The 23,108-nt window shown below is 33.5% G+C and overlaps 1 protein-coding gene across 4 annotated transcripts; it reads right to left on the minus strand.

Annotated features, from left to right (window-relative positions):
• Positions 1-58: 58 nt before the first annotated feature.
• LOC126979080 (cyclin-dependent kinase 12) lies at positions 59-23,062 on the minus strand. Of its 4 annotated transcripts, XM_050828313.1 has the most exons (18): positions 22,769-23,061; positions 22,224-22,354; positions 21,554-21,959; positions 19,911-20,077; positions 19,217-19,340; positions 16,283-16,399; positions 15,510-15,636; positions 14,842-14,973; positions 14,528-14,734; positions 13,546-13,704; positions 12,917-13,034; positions 11,465-11,583; positions 10,903-11,028; positions 10,178-10,405; positions 9,619-9,815; positions 8,727-8,931; positions 6,784-7,052; positions 59-6,029 (listed from the first exon to the last, which is right to left on the minus strand). In XM_050828313.1, the coding sequence occupies exons 2-18, from the start codon at positions 22,306-22,308 to the stop codon at positions 5,798-5,800; spliced, it is 3,018 nt and encodes a 1,005-aa protein (XP_050684270.1). In that variant the 5' UTR covers positions 22,309-22,354; positions 22,769-23,061; the 3' UTR covers positions 59-5,797. The 4 variants fall into 4 exon arrangements, with proteins under 4 accessions (XP_050684270.1, XP_050684262.1, XP_050684246.1 ...); XM_050828305.1 differs by having other exon boundaries at positions 13,546-13,698; positions 21,554-22,354; positions 22,769-23,062; XM_050828289.1 differs by having other exon boundaries at positions 21,554-22,354; positions 22,769-23,062.
• Between the last annotated feature and the right edge of the window lie 46 nt (positions 23,063-23,108).

Consider the following 23,108-nt stretch of genomic DNA (forward strand, 5'->3'; position numbering starts at 1 on the left):
TGTTTTATTTCCACAACCCTGAAATAAAATTTTGTCATGAGCAATAAAATAACACATGTATGTTTTAGGAGTTATAATTATTTTAAAAAAGTATGTAGGATTTTTACATTTATACAATAGCGTCCTAATATGATAACAATCCAGAGTTAGGGATACTTACATCTTCAGTCTTACAATAAATCGATCCCCTTTTAAACAAAATAAATATATAGCTTTCTGAACATAATTAAATATTATTCTAGTTCCAATTGTTTTAATATTGATTGTCACAAACGAATGAATCTGATCTGGGTGTGAGCATTTGATACAGTCACATGAATACTAGGTAAAGTGTTTTGTTTATTACTTTTGTGACAACCCTACTAAAATAGGTAACAATTTTGCCCAATTTTAAGAAGCTTATCCTCTGTACATACTCATTTGAGACGGTGGTGAGAAACAATAATAATGCTGTTACATATTTTGCCAGTTACAATTCCCTTCTAAGTATGCACCATTTATTTATACTTTTATTTATTTTAGAAACTTTTCACAGCCACTGGTGGGTTTAAAATAGGGAACTGAAGACCAACTGTAAATTATAACATCTAAGAAAGCATCTAAATCATTTTCTTATTGCAAACCAATAGTGTTGTCTCTGTATCATATAATATGTACAAGCAACAATAACTCCAGACCATTGTAATGAATACTTCATTGCCTTTTATAACCCTGTACATTACAATAATTATTACTCTAGTCTTTTATATATATATATTATTAGGAGATTATTGTACATTTTGTGGTACATGTGGCAAACATTGAAAATTAACACATTAATAGGTATGTAAATGCCCCACCCCAATTTATTCACAGCTTACATATTAAACAAAAATATTGTTACAACTATGTACTTACTTAAAAGGAGATTTTGTCTTTATTTTATTTCAAATACCTTCAGAACCTTTAATCAATTAAAATACTAAGAATATTGTTTCAAGTTTTCTGACCATAATTCAATTAATTGTCTCTTATTTAAATATGAGTAAACTGTTAAAATGTACACATGAAGACATTCATAGTTGGACAAAGGCCTCCCCGGAAATTTGAATTGATTTGAAATATTTAACTATCATGTTATCATTATTGTAGGTATAGGTATATATTACACATTATTCGTAGTATTTTGCATGTTTAAAATAAAAACTTTTTATAGATTCAAGACGTATTTTTATTTGTGTTAGTAAAAAATTATGTCAAAATTGAATTATTATAATTAAAGACACTGATATTTTATTTAAATATATGTATATTTTGAACAAAGTTTCATAGACACTGATTTTTTAATCCTTGATAGGTACTATGAAGATAAACAGCATGGGATGTGTCATACAGATTTCATTGTCTAATGATGATAACTCAACTTTTCTTTCTGAGTCTAAAGAAATAGGATCCCCATACAACACAACTAATAAATATGTAGTGGAATTATCAACCAATACTTTGTTTACAATTTAGAAACTACTGTATTTCTAATCATACCATATTTCACCAAATACACAATAAATGCCACACATTTATATTAATTAAACTAAATAGGTCAGATAAAAACATTAAGAAAAGTGACCCGTTTAAATTTATAAACAGCAAATTCCTCTATTTTAAAAGAGCATTGAAAAAGCAAATGAGCTAGTAGTTATGAGGTTAGAATGAGATGATAACTTGAAAACATAATGTCAGTTGTAAGAAAAATAATATATTAGCTTTTCTACAGTTATGTAACAGGAATGTATCTAACAATATTATTAATTTTGTTTCTAAGTTCTTACTTTTGTATTTTAAATAATTTTTCTTAACTGACTGAATAATGTCGACTGTTAAGGGGTGGGGGGTTACTACTAGATATAGGCCATGCACGGACGAGTAAAAACAGAAGGACTCGGCGCCGTGATATTAGCAATTGAAGCACCTTTATGCTAGTGTGTGTGCGGTTACGGGGGATACCATTTACACAATTATTATTCTCCCTTAAATAATCATAATATATGGCCACAATTTGGTGCTTCACTGTTATGTAAGGTGACACGGAGTCCTTTTTTTACTCGGCCATGTTTAAAGTACCCCATAAGTTGAGGAGCGGTACGCAGTGAATTGTGACGTTCTCTCCAGGTACGGGTTCCAAGTCCGGTCATCAGATGTCGAATCATTGATCCGCTTTAGGCCAGTGAACGCATATCACTGGTGTAGGCCTATGACACTTAAACTATACAATTTACCGTACATTTTATACGCACAGTTAACACAGTAAATAATTGTGATGATTTATATTATAAACTTTACTTATTTTATACTTCCCAAAGCATCTTCCTGTTAGGCAACACATGATTACATGCCAGGTATATTAATAATGTGTTCGTGAAAAGTTTACTCTCGCGATACGTATCCAACTTTGTTTTTGGGTGCGTGAGTTACTGAATACAGTTCTTTTTTTCTACGTGTTCACAGCGGTCAGTCTATGTAGATATATAAATTATCAAAATTATAAATCATAAAAATCTAAATAAGACCGTAATAGAAATGTTCTAAGGGTAAATCGCCTACAGAAATAAACATCACATGTAGCAATGTATACACTAATACACTTGCAACACTCCAATGACGGTAATACGAATAAATAAAATGCCGTAATGAGATTAAAAATGGTCGCAATATATTTTATTATAAAAACGTCAGAAGACTTACTGGTGAAAATATGTAATATTTTGTTTGGTAGTTGCAGGCAGTGAAAGAGTTTCCCCACTTAAGGTACGTACAGACTAGTGAAACGTAACAAGAAATGTATCATTATACCTTTATTTGCATGTTCGCTGCAACTTATAGCGCGCATTGCTTCGAAACTCCCGCGTATGTCTGTTTCCGCCATTCAGTCGCAGAGTTCGTTCGAATCACGGCTCGCTCCGCGCGCGGTTTTTAAGGACAAATACGAAACGCCTTTTACATTCAAGATCATTCAATCGAATAAATGACGCTTTTGGGCGTCGGGGAAATGTGCGCGCGGCCGCCTGGGTAAGTACAGACATCTCACATCTCCGCTCTGCCGCGCCGCTTAGTTGCACGCGGCACAAAATCAAAGAAAAATGAGACCTCTCCTCTCCGCTTTGGTTGAAACCGAACCTAATATTCGTAGCGTGAGCGGGAAATGCTCGTTTTGCGCGCACAAGACGTAGTAGCTATGAGGAATTGTTACAAAGTACCTTTCATGATACATTGCAGCGTATATACGGGGAATGCTTTCATTGCATGATATATTCACCAATCTGTACGCACCTACATTTACTGAAATACGCCATATTTACGCGTTGTTAACTATCTGCCATTCCGATTAACACTAACGGCCGTTTTTAATAATATCTCTAGTTACGGATACATTGCTATCACTGTTTAATGACAAGATCTTATCTATTCATAGACATATCTAATATAGTTATACTTCAATGCTTTATAGGTTATTGAAATTTGAGTAAGCGTTTATGGATAGATTTGTCTACCTCTAGTAAGAAAAGGAAAAAAATAAGGATAGATAGGTTATTGGAAACGGCCGTTAATCACAACTCACGCGCTGGTAGTCTAAAAGTCACCTAAACCTAGGCTTTAAAATATCTACCTAACTTAGAGTATTCTTTTAAATATTTGATAATTTGTTAGTTGTAGGTATATCTCTACTTTGGAACTTGTTAAATTAACTAATTAATTAATAAAAAAAATACTTGACATTAATACCTACTTACATATTATGTGTAAGATAATTTTCCGCTTGTTCGTGTACTTTAGCGAATATAATGGTTTATATCCAAATACTTCTATATTATGTTCACGTCCATGACAATATGAGTAGGAAAGTTTAGATCTTTATTTTTTTCTTCTTTGAGGAAGTACAGTGACATAACATCTTCAATTTGCAATTTAGGAAGTAGTGTAATACACTACCAAATATACCAGTGCTTTACTCCAATACAGGAAAGTAATGCCTTAGTTGTTTTGGAGCTCTGGAATGTGTGGTATAAGAATAAAAAAAAATATACCGTAGGCGCTTAATTTCACAGCACTTAGCGACCCAGGCAACCGGCCCTATAATCCGGTATGAACGCCGGATTAGAGGGCCATTGAAGATAAATAATACAAAGACAACGTATTTTGCCAGTAGTAAAAAATTTCGTCATTTTATTTTTATAGTAAAAAGACTTGACCGTAAATAGTCTTTGATTGTGGATTCCTTACTTTATTCATATTAAAAGAGATCCGGCAAAGGAAAAAAAAATCGGATGCATGATTACCTCGCGCCTTCTATACAGGATGTCCCAAAGTTATGGGACATGAGGGGAAAGTACCATAAATATCGTAGATAGGGTATTTTACTGAAAGAAGACTATGTTATTTTTAAAATTTATTAATTCTGCATTCAAAGATATTTTTAAGATATCGCTACTTTTCGAAAGTCGTCGTCGGCAATAAATAACATTCTTGAAAATTGACTCAAACATTTTAAGTTGTTCCTTTCTTTCAAAATACTATGCTACTTAAGAAGAGTTATTAGTTATTGGCCATTATTTTGATTGGCATCATAAAGTAGGGCTGTTTTTTTATACATTTAAGTCGGTTCCGAATCCCAGACGAGGCAAGTAGTTAGACTTTCGGTCGCCCTGTATACTATTCCATTACCACCCACTACAAACGATGGACGTGAGGAGGTTGTATGGAGGCTTTGATGCACAGATCACTAAATTTTTATTTAATTTAATGGAGTTTTATTACACTGTGAGCCTGGGTGTCACAATTTTGATTTTAGATTTGCAGACATTGCTGTTGCGACCACTTACTTATCTAGAACCTAAATAATCAATATAAGAAAAATTTAAAGAGATTAACATATTGATGGTTGTCTCCAAATATGTTTTTGGGAATGTTATGTATATAAGGCACATAAATTTTTAAGAAATTGTAATTATTATAAACTGGTTGTGCCTATTTCTCGGGTTAAATAAAATAAGTCTTTTGTAGGGTGAATAACTTCTGCAACAGGACTGTAAAAAAAAGTCGACATAGAATGTTGTGTTATGAAATTGAAAAGATTTGCTATGAAATGATTGTGTGGTAAAAATTGGGAATAGAGCAATCTCTTGCAAGCTCCTTAAAATACATTTAACTATATTAAATAAATAAATAAATTTAACATTAATTATTAAATAAAAATTAAAATTGAATTATGAGTGAAAATTGATGGAAATTGAATAGAAACAATAATATAAAAATCATTGTGATCTTTGTAAAACATTTGTGAGTAGAATAGTTTATTATACAATTAATTTAATACAATCTATTGGTTTTATGAGATATAAAGGAATTAAAACAATGCCCACTATAAATACGCACATTCCACTATCACCATTCCTCCATAACACCTTCTTCCATACTTAATTAAAATAATATGTATACATCCATCTCATACACGGAAAGAAATGGAAGATTACTTAAAATTCAACATAATATAGAGACATTCACAAAATTGTTCACATTATTTGACTAAAGTATTTACAATTATATACATACATACATACAGTTCGTATTGCTGACAGGTAACAGAACACTTAGCACTTTGGTTTCAATCTATACAGCTTCGTATCACTCAAAGCTATGATTTTACAAATCACAGTATCCATAATCTACATTAACTTCACTACTAAGGCGGTCGGTTCATATGCACTTCAATGCACCGTATCACTCACCATTGGTAATAACCAAAGTAATAATACTCCAAATACTATTTTACTTGTCCTATAGTTTCTTGTGGAGGTTCCGGTTTAAAGCAGTTTTCTATTTTGAAATCACTCTTGAAGTTGGCATCAGACTGACTAGCATCAGCCTGCTTGAAGTCTTTGTCTTCAGTGTTGTAACCTTTGGGTTTGGTCTGTTCTTCTCTTTGTTGACGTCTACGCTGCTTTGACCAAAGCTCATGACAATCTTGCCATGTTGGAAGTTCAGGAGCAGGCATTCTGTCACAAAAATCATGTTATAATATTTTGATTCTGTAATATGCAATTTACTTTACCTGATTATTGATAAGAGTTATTATAGAAAGGAATATTATTTATTCAGTAATGGATATTTACATTAATTATGTGAATAAAGTACATTATTGAATTTATTATTTGCATACTTTACCAAAAGTAATATTAACCGTAGATATTTTTAACCGACTTCGAAAAGGAGCAGGTTCTCAATTGAATCGGTATTTTTTTAATGTATGTAGATCGATTACTCAGAGATTTTAGATACTATTTACGTAATTCTTTTATTTTTGGTTGATGCGAAATAGATGCCATTTGGTCCTATAAAAATTTTACATAATTTTCCCCCAGTAGTTTATTTTTGTGTATGTGGATGATATAATTGTTTTTTGTATATTATGGCTTTTTAGGATTTTCCAATCAGGTTGATTATACATTATTATTATTATTAGCTGAAAGTAAAAATAAAAAATAAAAAAAAACTATGTTTAAAAAAAAACCGACTTCAAAAACTGAAAAATATCAAATAACTGAAAAGTTAATTTAATACACCTCTTATGCAAACCTTTACCTTTAATATTAATAAAATACTATTATTTGTATGTGCTACATATTTTTTACTTAATATGATGCACAATTTGATACATATCAGTTTTTGAATTCGGTTTTTTTTAATAGTTAGCTGGAATTTGATCAGATTGTGACCCGATATTTTATTGAATGGATACAAATAGCTTACTGCTCAGGTACGACGGACTTTAGCCAGGCACTCTTGAGCGCCTCCTCGGCGGTGATTCGCTTGTCGGGGTCCAACTCCAGCATCCTGTCCAACAGAGTGAGCGCGGGGGTGGGCATGAACGCGAACTGCTCCCGCACACACCGCTTGTGGAAGCGCTTGGGCCGCAGCGTGTGCCAGAGCGGCAGGTTGACGACGTTGGGCCACACGCCGGGCACGGGCGTGCCGCACACGCGCGATATCATTTCCAGCTGCATCATCTCCACGCCAGCCTGTCATGTACATTGAGTTCATAAAAACTGTACAAACTTGAGACACTTTATACATCTAGATCACAGTTTCTCAACCTTATTTTGCTCACCACCCCCTTTGAGAATATATTTACTTCTAAAGTATTTTCGTGTATTTCTTTATCTACCCACGCCCCATCTACGCCATCTCAATGCCCCCTAATTTTCTCTGGGTCTTCTACTGCCCCCCCGAAAGTCTCAAACGCCCACAAGGGGTCCTTATCGCCCACGTTGAGGACCTATAATCTAGATAGAACCTCTTGGTGCTAGACAACCGAAGGAAATAGATCTTCCACTCACGATTTGTGTCACTTTGTGTTTGTGTGTTGCATTGCTCAAAATAGAGGTTAATCGTCAACCTCAATTTTTTTTCACAAATGTCACATGTCTATCTAGACGTATAAATGATATTAAGAGTTAAAATTTGCAGAAGCAATTTGGAGTGAATTAATGAATGAATGAAAAAAATAATAATACATAAATATTTTTATGCTACATGAAACTACTAACAAAATAATTAACATTTGTAATAAGTATTAACCAACTCATAAGAAAGTTATAAAATTATTCTTATGAAATATGCTTATACATTTTTTTTGTATATGACAATAAGGGACCAGACGAGTTCTCCTGATGGTAATTGATACTCCCTTCCCATTACAATGCAGTGGCACTCAGGATTCCTGAAAAACTCAAAAATTCTGAGTGGTTCTACAACTACGCTTGTCACCTTGATACATAAGATGTTAAATCTCATTTGTCCAGTAATGTAGCCACGGCACCCTTCAGACCGAAACACAATAATGTTTACACATTACTGCTTCACGGTAGAAAAAGGGGGTGTTGTGGTACACATAATCTAGCCGGCATCTTTTCATTCATTTTATCTGTATAGCTAACTGTGAATAGAGAAAGTAAATGTTCAGAAATAGTTTGACTAATTTGAATATAACTTTTATTGTTTGATAGTGTCAATATTATGGGGTTGGTTTGTTGGAACTGATAAACAAACTTATTTTATATTACAAGACATTATCATAAGTTGGCAGCTCATTACTAACACATTCACTTCAACCAAAAATGGGTTGACTTTTGATGGCAAATAATGGCTTTTTTCACGCTTTTTTTATACTTCGAAAAATTCACAAAATCATAATGAACATATTATTTATATGAATAAATCTTTTTAATAATAATAAAAATTATGTTTGACTATGCCCATAGGTATTTGGTAGGCCCCCCACAAGTTGGACTGACGATCTGGTCAAGATCGCCGGAATACGCTCGATGAGAGCAGCACAGAACAGATAGCTGAGGAAATTGTCAGGAGAAGCCTTTGTTCAGCAATCTTCCGGCTGATGATCATGAGCAATCAGGTAAATGGTGTGGAAACATAAACACACCTTTTGTTATTTTAAATGACTTTCCTCACGTCTAGGATGAAATATACAAATATTCGAGTCATTTCTAAATTTGGATATATTTTTTTTTTTCATATTAATAAATAACATTTTTATAAAAAAAATATTGAAACTGTAAGATACTCTGTAGATAGAATTTCTCTTCAGCTATGTTTAACAATAGAGCATTATTATGTTAAATTAATTTCTTTCTAAAAACTTAACACCATATCATGAATATAAATAAAATGATTACCTGAAATAGGGGATGTTTTTGAAACAACTCCCCGAGTATACAACCCATAGACCAAACATCGACAGCGGGCCCATACCGTTCTTCACCTAAAAGTAGCTCCGGTGGTCTATACCACAATGTTATAACCTTGTTGGTGTAAGGTCGCTGCCTATCTTCAGCCGACCAGAGCCGCGCTAACCCGAAGTCACCGAGCTTAACTTCACCTCTGAAAATGAGAGCCGATAGATTGCAGTGATACCACCATATTATAAACAAATAATAAATACTGTTATTGATTATTAATAATGGTTAGTATGTAAAGTGAATTTAAAAACCTGAAATTTCATAGGAATAGATGCCATTTTTTATGGAAAAGGAAGACAAACGAGCATATGGGTCATCTAGTGTTAAGTGGTCACCACCAACCCCATTGAGAATCACAGGAGTGTTGCCTGTTATGTAATGTAATAATACATAACTAAATATATTTTTTATTAAATACTTTTATTTTATTTTTTATGAAACTAAGAAATTGATACGCAATGCCCGTAACAATGCAGTGACGCTCAGGATTCTTGAAAAACCCAAAAATTTTAAGCAGCACTACAATTGCGCTCGTCACCTTGAGACATAAGATGTTAAGTCTCATTTGCCCAGTAATTTCACTAGGTACGGCGCCCTTCATGCCGAAACACAGTAATGCTTACACATTACTGCTTCATGGCAGAAATAGGGGGCCTATTTCTGCCATGAAGCAGTAATTGTGCTACCCATAATCTAGCCGGTATCCAATGCAAAGGAGCCTTCCACTGGTAAACTTAAAATAGAATTACTTCAAAGCCATATCTCTGTGGATTTACATAATATCTATTTTGATATCAACCTTACAGTATCAATAATTGTATTAACCCACTTGTTATTCATCAATATGTTGCTGCACTTAATGTCTCTATGCAGGAAATTCTTCCGGTGGCAGTATGCAAGTCCGTCTAACAATTGTCTCATTATAGAAGCATTGTGTGATTCTGTGAAGTCAACCATCTTTGACTCCAGTAGACCCATGAGATCATGATCCATGTATTCAAACACTAGGTAGAAGGAACCTTTATCCTGGAATTGACATAAAATTATACTTTTAGACTGAAGTGCTTTCTTAAGAATTATAAAATACTTTCACTTGTAATATCAAATAGTATTTATGTTTATATGTATGTATGTTTAAATGTATTTATATATGTTTAAGTAAGTATATTGTTTAAATATATTGTTGTCTTGCAACCCATAACACAGGCTATATTTGCTTAATTTAGGGCAAGATAATTTGTGTAAAAAGTGTGTAAATATTATTATTAAAGTAACGTTATTATACAGTACTTCCGTTGTTTGGCATTATTTTAAATTAGATTTGCTTCTTCTTTATGACTAAAGCTTGATTTCTGTATCAATGCTAATACTGTACTCCATCACCTCACCTTCCTAAAGTCCATGGCATCCTGTTTGTCGGTGACAATCTCCCTCAGATTGACAATGTTCTTGTGGTTCAGTTGTCGCAGTATCTTGATCTCCCTCACGGCGGTGATGGGGAAGCCCTCCTTCTCATTCTCGAGGCGCACCTTCTTCAGCGCAACTAGCTGCCCCGTATTCTTGTCGCGAGCTTTGTATACTTGCCCATATGTGCCCTCGCCTATTTGAGTTATCACCTGAATCATGATAAATCACTCTATAATATCAGATGCAATTAGTTATATTCTATAGTGTTCTTATAATCTATACGCCTACTACTAGATTAAGTCAAGTAGTCAAACTTGTTGGTAAGCGCTTTATTTCGCAATTTATATGCTTTTACAACATCATCACAGAAAACGTTTTACGAAATTTAAAAGAATTGTTGAAAAACGTTTGTGTGGTACATTATTATTAAGGTTATTATACCACAGAATGGAGCGAACACCCTCAAGATCTTTAATTATTAATTTTTATAGTACGAAATTAAATTTTTATCCATATTTAAAAAAAAGCCCACTGGGTTGCCAACTCTTCGGCCGTTTTTCTCAGGACTGACACACACTTTTTTGAATGTCAGGTAGTTTTTGGTGTATTTGAATTTGGATATAGTCAGAAGCTGAGTTTAAAATTTAAAGAATGCAAAGCAATATATTTGTATCAAGTTTTACGTTCGTTTAATGATCCAACAAACCTGGAAACCATCGACACACTTCTCCCCCCAGTCCTTGGCGTGGTGTGTGGGCGTCACCACTGGCACCACCTTGGAACCACGTCGCTTCAGGATACGCGGCCGCTTTAGTTTCGTGCCGGACTGACTCTGTAATCAAAATTAATTAATTAATTATAGTTGATATAACAATAAAACTGAGAATAATATGTAACATATTTTAATAATATATTTTTTTTTTTAAATATATTTATTTAATAAGAATTTGTAATTATTGTCATTTTCAGCAAGAATTAAAAATAAATAATAATTTCTGTCTGTCATTCCACAACCGCGCGTTTTGCGAGAATTTCTTGCCTCGCACAACCACTTAGTGGAATCAATTAGCGGTTGTGGTTTTCACGAACAGATCAGACTTTGGGACCTTCAAGAAAAAAGCATACTTTACCACCTTAAAGGCCGGCAACGCATTTCTTGACACCTGTTGTTGATGTCCATGGACGGTTGTTTCACCTCTCCCCACACCGTGAGCCTTCCTGGCCGTTTGCCCCCTGTTATATAAAAAAAAATAGTCTACAAAACTCACCGCAATATCCTTGTTGTTCTTCCTGGCGAACACGTGTGAGTACTTGTGTGAGTGTGACACAGGCGGCGGGGTAGAGCCCTCCGCCTCGTCCCCGCTCAACTCCTCTGTGCCCGCCACCACTGGAACATAACAAACACCACACCGTTTACACATGCTTCACCATTAAATTAATCTGTAACCGTTATTAAATTCTAAATCGAACGCAACAAAGGTTCTTAGGTACTTTAATTCCATTTTTTTTTCGTTAAAAAGCCGTAGGTAGGTTAACTACCCAGCTGAACAAAGGATCCATTAGATGCACAAGTGCCCTTTTGCCATAACCACAAAGATGATTTAAGACATAACAGAATAAGATATAAGTTTTTACTATGATATGATATCATCTTAGACAATCCAAGAGGTGCGTGTTACGAGTTGGCAAATGCCTAAGATTTAGGTTATATACCTAATCTAATTTAGGTTATATAAAATCAAGTATACATTAACCCCCTTATTCATAATAGTCTGCTAACTTAAAGCAGTGCCAATTCTCACTCTGTCTTCTTCTATTGGCCTAAGTCAGAATGAGAAAAAACACTCCTTAGCGGCTGTTTAAAGTTAGCAGACCATTATGAATAAGGGGGTTAGTAGTTCAAACGTTAAGACGAAGCAAACAGGCGAGAGGCACACATGGTGGGAAGTAGTAAAGGAACTTCTTATAAACATCCTCAACACCAGGATATGCTCTTGGATTGAGGGCCCCTAATTTGCACTGTTTCGGGAAATCTGCAGCTGGTAATTGATTCATGATACTTAAGGCTTAATAGCTTAAGGGGTAAATGTATACACTTTTTTATGTCACTGTTCTGGCATTATCTATAAAAAAATATTGTACAAATAATGTACAATATTGTATATTTTATTAAAAAGTGCACAAAATTTCATAAAATTTTATTAAATAGTGCTTTTTGTTTCCGAAGCGGTAGTAGTATCTAGTATATTAGAAATTACATCAAAAGAAATTCTAAGGGAATCAACTTATGGAAAATAAATGCGTTTGCCTTTTTATGAAAAACGCTTCTGAGCACTACCCATGATATATGCGGTAGAATATGCAGAGACACCCCACGTCGGAGATGACTCTATGATGACAGGCCACTCTTCATACTATGTTGACCACAATGGAATAGCTAAGCACAGTACTCCATGTTGTCGCCGAATTGCGCCTTTTATAGTTGTTAGGCGGTTAGTACATTAAGCGAGGCCAATTTAGCCTTCTCTCCAAGAGACCATGGAACAGAATGTCACTTCATATATCAACAACGAGTATGATGGTAGAAAAGCTGTAGCAATTAGAGAAGTAATGGAGGGAGTTAAAATGGTTACACCAGTGCATTCAAATAAACAAGGGCTCCCAAAAAATAATAATAAATCTCATGTTGTGGATTTTTTTTAAAAACAACCAATACAAACCAGGTGGCATAGGCAAGTTCATGATGCCAGTCTTCTTTGGTTTTTCTGGTTTCTTAACAGGGCTTGTTGATGGAGTGCTGAGTGGGCTTTCATTAACAAGTGTCTTTAGGTCTTCAACCTGAAATGAATAAAATCATCAAGTTGGGTACCTTACATACCAACAAGCTTTTTTTCTTTGATTAACGCGAGACTTACACATTTAAATAAAACACTTTTGAAGGATCAAAACGCGTGTAATTGTAACGGTTTTACATTAGATTTTTTCGTCGAAGTTACAAATTTCAATAGAGAAGATTGTGTAAAATTATCTAATACCTGGGACCAATAATCTCTAAATTAAAACCCATAACTACACATACCATAAAAGAAGAGGACACTGTCAGTAAATTTTACCAAAAATCCATCTGTGTACAGCACATACCACCTCCGAGGAAATAAATGTCGCTAAACTTCATAGTGACAACAATGACAAATAATATCTTTGAGTCATTTCATCTACAGTCCCCCTGAAAACGAGATCTGGAAAGTTCGTGAAACGTCGGGTTAAAAATCTAATGTAAAACCGTTACAACTACACGCGTTTTAATCCTTTAAAAGTGTTTTATTTAAATACCAACAAGGACTTGTACCTGAGTATTGGGTGGCATAGGTAGCTTGGTGAGACTCTTGGGTTTGAGTGGCTGTGAGGGCTGACTGTTCAACATCACACTGTCCACAATGCTGGGTCGTGGCGGGACTGGCGATGGAACATTTTCTGATGTCGGTACTATTGGCTGCTCTTGCTGTAACTGTTTATGTTAAATCAAGAACTTGGTGCATCTTAGAAATTTTTTAAATAGCCACAACCTGAGAGTTGAACAAAGCAAACAGAATTTTATAACGAGGCGGTACTCGAACGGTTAGCTCAGTTGGTTAGAGCACCGGCACGGAACGCCGGAGGTCGTGGGTTCGAATTCAAATTTTATTTGTGTAATTTTTAAATATGTTTAAATAATAATAATAATAAAATATTTTATTTCGGACAGATTATATCATCCATAGCCAATTTTGCATTAAAAAAGGTATACAACATTACTTAATTAATTAGATAACATTAATTAGTAAAAAGAAAATTTATATAAATTAGAATTAAAAAGTATAAATTAAAATTACAAATGGAAAATTAAAAATAACATTATTATATAAGAAAAAATTTTGGTATATTTCGGTGGTAATGTTTTACCGATTTCAATATACAATTTTTACGATTATTATATAATCTCGTCAGAAATCCCACTCTAGCCCTACGCATTACAGCATAAAAATCGTCAACCCTGTGCATCGCAAACATACCCGACGCGCTACACCTCCATGGCAACCCCAGTAGAGACCGAAACGCATTGTTATATTGCACTCTGAGAGCGTCAAAGGTGGCTTTGGTGTAATTGTACCAGAGCTGAGAGGTGTAGAGTGCCTGGCAGTAGACTTTGAACAGGGTGACCTGTAAATAACTGTGACATGCAGAATCTTCCATTCTTAGTTTTACTTTTGATCATGAGTTGGTTTTGTTTAGGGGAATGAATTTTTAATATGGGAATGATTGTTAAAATTATGAACATAGTCAAGTTTTACCTCATTATTTTCCACTTCACCATTAGCAGCAGCCGGCTGCTCTGGGGCTTTGCTTGGTGGTTCGGGGGCAGGTACCTCTTCGGGTGGTTGAGGCAGTTCTGGTGGCTGAGGGTCTTCAGGCAGTGCCGGGACAATCTCAGATGGCATAGGCATCGGAATATCAACCACATCCTGACTTTTGATCAATTCACCATTCTCTTTGAATGCCTGTTAATAATGTATATATTATTTCAATACGCAATTAATTATTCTCTATCTCATTTTCCTTCTAGTAGCTTGTGTATTTGTAGTAACATTTCATAATTTTTGCATACCTGACTGGAGCTGTCCACAGTGGCATTAGAACACTCGTCAATGGTGAGGATATCAGTGTTGTTGATAGAGGCTGAGCTTGACGCACCACCTTGGGACTCCTCTTCCTTTTGGTTCAATATCTCTTGAAGTTTCTGTGGATCAAACAAATTAAACAATTTAATTTTTCAATAATAATAATAAAACATATTCTAAAAATGTAATTCACAGACATGAGGTTATAGTTCATAATAATATATAAGAATATATATTATTATGAACTATAACCTATATATATAATAAGAAGTGCAGAGGATGATTGAAAATTGACATTTGTGTTCATACTTTTGTCTTACTTTTACATGTTTTTATCACATACTATATTGTGTAATGTTTTGATGATTGTGTTAGTTGAACATAAACACTAATACAATAAATATTTTTTATGACAATAAGAGATGAGATGAATGTTCAGCTGATTCATATGCACTATCCCCATACATTGAAGTGTCGCTCAGTATTCTTGAAAAACCCCTAAATTCTTAACATCACCATAATTGTGCTAGTCATCTTTAGACATACATATACTGACTTTATAGTAACATAAGATTCTTAATGCATATTCAGTATATTGGAAAAAAAAATGTCAAATTAATATCCAAGCAAATTTTCTATCTTATATGGTCAATACCTTGGCTCGCTTGTGTTTATCCTTGACAAGTTCAGCAAATAGGCTGGTATCACTGATCTTTTGCTTGAAGTCTAACCTGCGCTGAAGCACTGTTGCTGTGGGTGGACTAGGTGAGTCATGTTTGTTCCTGTCAACATAATAGTAAGATAATTAGGATTGTAAGGCATGAAGCTGTTTTACCAATGAAAAATACAAGCCAGGAGTACCTCTAGGAGAGGAAAGTAGTAGAAAAATTGAAATAATTTTTTGAGAGTGATTGAGAAAAAGTCTCATTATTAAACTATTGGAGAAAAAAATATGGTTTTGGCAGACATCATAGGCTGCTTCGAAAATTACTGATCAAACCCCCAACCAAATGCTATGATAGATAATAATAATATTGACACACTTTTTACACAAATAATCTTGCCCTAAATTAGGCATATACAGGCTGTGTTATGGGTTACAAGACAACAATATATTTAATACAATATACTTACTTAAACATACATAAATACATATAAACATACGTAAACACAAATAAACATACGTAAATACAAATAAACATCCATGACTCAGAAACAAACATCCATATTCATTATATAAATGCTTACACCTACCGGGATTCGAACCCGGTACCTCTAGCTTAGTAGGTAGGATCGCTAACCACTCGGCTATACAGGTCGTCTATATACATAGATCTTATTGATGGATTGTTGTTATATTATTGCCAATAAACTTCATCAAATAGTGTGATAAGACTTAACAAAATAGTATATAGATTCAGGCAGTACCTATGGCGATCTCTGCTGGGTTCCTTGTGTCGTGGGCGATGTCGCGGAGGTGACGACGAGCGACGGCGAGACCGCGACACTGATCGACGTCGTTTTAGCGAACTACGGCTGTGTGACCTGCGTGCAAAAATTATATATTTTTAACTTTCTAGTTTCATATTATGTATTTTTTTTATAGCAAAACTTAATTTATTATATATTTAAGGCCATATAATATTATTAAAAGTTTGTTTTTATATTTGGGCCAAAAAAAGCTATAAATTGTTCTAAAGCCCATTGCGCAACTTTAGTAATATTATATGGGGTAGGGACTTAATTGTCGCTTATTAAAAATTCATAATCTCTACCTATATAACTATATTGTAACTAAAAATTCTAAAATAAAATGAAACACTTGCCCTGCGCAGTAATTTTTTATGTAAAAAAATAATAATGAATACTTAAAATTTAATGATAAATAGATAAGAGATAAATAAATATCAACAAGATGGGAATACTCTTTCGTCAATCTAATATACAAACTGAATATATGGAAAAATATATGCACCATGCGGAATTCAAAAAAAGCCTACAACACTAAATTCAAACACAATTAGACACACAATAGTAGGTATAAGACCTACATTATAACTCAACAGTCTAATACCTACATTATAATTTAACAGTCTAATACCTACATTATAATTTAAATGTCTAATACCTACATTATAACTCAACAGTAATTTAACAGTCTAATACCTACATTATAATTTAACAGTATAATACCTACATTATAATTTAACAGTCTAATACCTACATTATAACTCAACAGTCTAATACCTACATTATAACTCAACAGTCTAATACCTACATTATAACTCAACAGTCTAATACCTACATTATAATTTAACAGTCTAATACCTACATTATAATTCAACAGTCTAATACCTACATTATAACTCAACAGTCTAATACCTACATTATAATTCAACAGTCTAATACCTACATTATAACTCAACAGTCTAATACCTACATTATAATTCAACAGTCTAATACCTACATTATAACTCAACAGTCTAATACCTACATTATAATTTAACAGTCTAATACCTACATTATAATTTAACAGTCTAATACCTACATTATAACTCAACAGTCTAATACCTACATTATAACTCAACAGTCTAATACCTACATTATATCTCAACAGTCTAATACCTACATTATAACTCAACAGTCTAATACCTACATTATAACTCAACAGTCTAATACCTACATTATAACTCAACAGTCTAATACCTACATTATAACTCAACAGTCTAATACCTACATTATAATTCAACAGTCTAATACCTACATTATAATTTAACAGTCTAATACCTACATTATAATTTAACAGTCTAATACCTACATTATAATTCAACAGTCTAATACCTACATTATAACTCAACAGTCTAATACCTACATTATATCTCAACAGTCTAATACCTACATTATAACTCAACAGTCTAATACCTACATTATAACTCAACAGTCTAATACCTACATTATAATTTAACAGTCTAATACCTACATTATAATTTAACAGTCTAATACCTACATTATAACTCAACAGTCTAATACCTACATTATAATTCAACAGTCTAATACCTACATTATAATTTAACAGTCAAATACCTACATTATAATTTAACAGTCTAATACCTACATTATAATTTAACAGTATAATACCTACATTATAATTTAACAGTCTAATACCTACATTATAACTCAACAGTCTAATACCTACATTATAACTCAACAGTCTAATACCTACATTATAACTCAACAGTCTAATACCTACATTATAATTCAACAGTCTAATACCTACATTATAATTCAACAGTCTAATACCTACATTATAATTCAACAGTCTAATACCTACATTATAATTCAACAGTCTAATACCTACATTATAATTCAACAGTCTAATACCTACATTATAATTCAACAGTCTAATACCTACATTATAACTCAACAGTCTAATACCTACATTATAATTCAACAGTCTAATACCTACATTATAATTTAACAGTCTAATACCTACATTATAATTTAACAGTCTAATACCTACATTATAACTCAACAGTCTAATACCTACATTATAACTCAACAGTCTAATACCTACATTATAACTCAACAGTCTAATACCTACATTATAATTCAACAGACTAATACCTACATTATAATTCAACAGTCTAATACCTACATTATAATTTAACAGTCTAATACCTACATTATAATTTAACAGTCTAATACCTACATTATAATTTACCAGTCTAATACCTACATTATTAATCAACAGTCTAGTTCCTACATTATAAATCTTGGTATGTTAGTTCAACTCTCCATATTTGATTTACGGCCATTCCCAATATTCATTCTATCTCCGGTTGTGGCCTACTTGAGATAAAAAAATCATAACAATCGTCGACTTTTTGTCCCAAAAAACTTATCGACGGTAACTTATCCGTACACGCTGTCTGTCAATGGGACAATGTATAGCTTACAAGGGCTTAGAAGTTTGTATGGAAATTGTAACAGTGAACTGGCGATAAGAATGACTTATCGGGTATATTGGGACAGCTTCCGATTATTGACAGCTAATTACTGACAGTAGAATTGTAAGTATTATCTCTATCTGTAGATAGTATATTGGGAACGGCCTATATGTACAGGACCTACTTAAAGGTTGATAGCTTTCTCACCCCCAAAAAATTAATACTAGGAAATTGACTTTTGTTATTTCAAATCTAAACTATGCTGGATTGAAACTAGTCTGTAAATTATTTAATATAATCCTAGTAGTAAGGGAAATCACAAAAATAACAGATTTTTATTTAAAGTGGTGTGTTAAACTTTCCCTAAAAATTCAGACCGATGTACTGGGACATTTAAACATTGCTTGGCACATACCTATGACTCATGCGATGATCCCGATGCCTGTCTCGTTCGCGACTTTTGTTCTTGATTTTGTGTGGACTGCGCTTGCGGTATCGGCGCGGACTGTACTCCCGCCTCGACTGGTGTACCGGTGAATCTGCGGAATGTGTGTGGCTTTACACGTTTTGTTAATCACCAGTTATCCACAAAATTATTGAGAATTCTCCTACATTATTCCCATGATATTAGCACAAAAATAAAACACTGCTGTATGCCCATACAACACAACACAATACATTTATTTATTTATTTTATCGGAAAGGAGGACAAACAAGAGTATGGGTCGAGTTATCACCGCCACCCACATTCTCTTGCAACACCAGCGGAATCACAGGAGTGTTGCCAGCGTTTAAGGAACGTGTACGCGCTTTTTTGGAGGTACCCATGTCACATCGTCCTGGAAACATCACACAAGGAATCTCATTCCACAGCTTTGTGGTATGTCAAAGAACATTCCTTGAAAACTGATATAACATATATAGCACACAACTATTTCGGACATAATTTTGATTTTTGACATAATTTGACGTACAATTCTGTGAAAATAATTATTATTTTTTATAGATGTATTAATAGTACTTATGCTAAAATAATTTTGTACAAAAAAATTATGATTAAAAACCTTCGTGCATTTAGAGGTTACATGCAGATACTATGTTTTACTTACCAGATATAACCATAACTTCATTCTGAAGCCTCTGCTGCTCATGCCAGTATTCCCTACGGTTCCTTTCATATTCCTCATTGTCTGACTCGATCGTGACTGTCTCATGGTAAGGCGGAATTGATGGAGTGTGTGGTGTTGAAGATTTCTGTCTCTTTCTATTACTTGAACTAAATACAATTTTTCAATTAGCATTATATATATATTTTCTACTACATACACTATCATTACCAAGCCCAATTCTATAGGACAATTTAAATATGGTTTATTCTAATTCCTGCAAATTGATGTGTATATCCGTTATGTTTGTAACATCACATCACCATCAAAGTCTATTTGCCTAGTATTGGTTGGTATTTTAAATTATATTAACAATTATTATGTTTGATACTAATTACTTTAATAGATGATGAATCAGACATTAGTATCAAAAGGTTACCAAGTAACAATTAATTAGTTAGTGAATCTATTGTTAGTGTAACTAATTTTGAATGTCTATGGAAAACTCCATGTTTTATCTATAACTACAATAATTACCTTATAGGAAAAGCCATTTTTCTAGGTAATGGTAATGGTCAGTGTACTTGTTAGGCATGTATTTGTTAGTTTCCATAGTAACAGTGATGATATTGTGTTATCAACACATCCACAATGTTTTATTGTTTCCAAAACTACCAAAACAAATTTATTTCCAATCCTTAGTGGACCCACAACTATACAGGGTGATTTTTTGAGAAGGGGGGTGGTGGCTAAGTCGGAAACTACGAGACTTAAGAGGAAAGTCGTAAAAGGAGTCATGCCCTTGATTTATAAGAAACTATTAACTGCATATTTAGTGTTTTAGAATTTCTTGAGCTTTTGACGGATTTCGACCCGAGTGATTTAAAAAAAAAACTTACCCCTGTATTATTTGACCAATAGACTCTTTTGCTGATAAGAATCAATCTTTGCAAAGAAATGTATTACTAAAAATTAAAGCAACTGTACTTGACAGTGATGTGAAAACTTAGCTTAGTTAGCCAGCCATTAGAGATTATTTTCCAAGATATGCTTGCATATAAGATTGTGTGAATTCACATTTAATATGTTAAAATGTGTACTATAATATGTATAGTACCTTGCTTGGTTGAGTTTCAACCTTCATGCTAAAACAACTATCCAATAATAATAATAAATCATACAATGTTCTTACCATAGGTCAATACTGGTGGCATGAAAACAAAATATTATTTTTAAGTTTTTATAAATAATACTATCTAATAATCAAATTAAAGAGAACATAGTAAATTTCAATGACACTATTTCAATCTATTCTAAATTTAAATGTGCTTAGAAGGATATTTGTTATTCAATCACATTTGAATGAATCTGGATGCAATTTGGGACAGAGATATACCAGAGAAATAATCTGGATTATCACATAGGCTACTTTTCTTTTGTAAACGAGGATATTGCATAGAGGTATTTTAAGAGAGATAGAATGACAAACTATTTTAAGACCCAAAAAAATTAATAGCTCCATTGGGATATATTCATTTTTGTTTTCTATAGATATTATATTTAGTAAACACATAAAAATTTCCATGCAAATGAATAGCTACAATAATAATCTTAAATAAGATTTACACACTGAAATATAATCTTACCTGATTAAGGGAGATCTGTCTCTATGTCTCGCTGGCGAATATGTCAATGTGTGAATTGCATCAAGATGATCAATTCTATGCCTCGGTGAAATCTCATGTCGAAGTATCGGTGGTGTAGAAGGTGATACCGGTGAACAGGAGCCATTGTGGAGTGGAGAAGAAGCCTTCTCCCATTCACTTATAGGTACTTTTGTGTACCTTTGAGGTGTAGCAGGACGGACTGTAGTCTCCTTCAGAAGGTGATCAACAGGGGAAACACTGTCAAGGCTTTCAGACCTGGAACGATGCTTTGCCTTCTTCTTCCGCTTCTTCTTATCCTTCTTTTTTTTACCTTTCTTCTTATATTGAGCGTGATCATCAAACTCCAAGTCAGGATCATCATAGTCCAACTCCCGTCTCTTCCTCACTGTCGAACAAGAATCACGGGTAAGTGTGTATTCATCCACAGTCCGACTGCTAGTTGTGACTGATATCTTGTTGTCAAGAAATGTGCGCACAGAATGTGAATTTCTAGTTCTATCCAGATCATCAGCAATATGCCTGCCAATAGAGCTGGCTTCACTCTCAATCTCACCAGCTTCTGGAGCTGAGAGATCTTCAGAACTGACATCTGAGTACTCCACCAAAGGCTTATTAGAGTTACTAGTAGCATAAGACTGTTCATGTGTACCACTAGAGTAGGTCTTGGATTTCTTGTGTTTCTTGTGCTTCTCCTTGTAGTGTTTGCTGTACCGCTTATCATGGGTCCGCTCCATGATGCTCAGCGGCGGCTCCACTGCGAATTCGCAAAATTCACATCAACTGAAACAGATAAATTAAATTTAGTTGACACTGTACCCCATAAATTTGTGCTATTCCTCTCAGTAAACAGTCAATTCGGAGTAAAATTTTATTTACACAAGAAATATTGTCGGAACTATTTGGCTGTTTCACAATTCACGGTGTCATGATCCTCATTATCGGTGAATAGATAAGGAATTATTTGTTTTTAATAAAATTGACTAAGAAATGCTATATGGTAGGATTTTTTTTTAACAATAGTATTTATTAATAAAAGAAAATATTCGATTGACTTTGAATTAAAAAGATTTATAAGTAATAATTATGCAAAATGAACAGTTACGTGGTCTAAAAATAGAATAGCTTGTCTGATTTCAAAGCAAATAATAACGTCCCTACTTGATGCTATTGAAAACAAATAAAAAATCGACTTACCACAATATAATCGGGCATAGATTCCTCAGCAGCACGAATATATTTTTGCAAATCAAAATTTATGAAAATTGGGTTAGTCTATTTATTCAAATAATCTACTATTTGGGCTTATTTTTCAATGCAATAATATATTTATCAAGTAGTTTGTATACTAAATGTCAATATTTTTCTAGTCATGATCATAAATAGAGCATAATTCATGTAATAAGATCGGATTTATTTTTAGGAAATCGAGAATGTCGATCTGTAGTCAGCCATTTGCTTTTTCATTTAAATTTTATGATGAGAATTTTATCTTTATACTTTCTTTGGTGTTGCCAGTTGTAGACTGTAGAGTGTA

Source organism: Leptidea sinapis, chromosome 3 (genome assembly GCF_905404315.1).
Source record: "Leptidea sinapis chromosome 3, ilLepSina1.1, whole genome shotgun sequence".
Lineage (NCBI taxonomy): Eukaryota > Metazoa > Arthropoda > Insecta > Lepidoptera > Pieridae > Leptidea > Leptidea sinapis.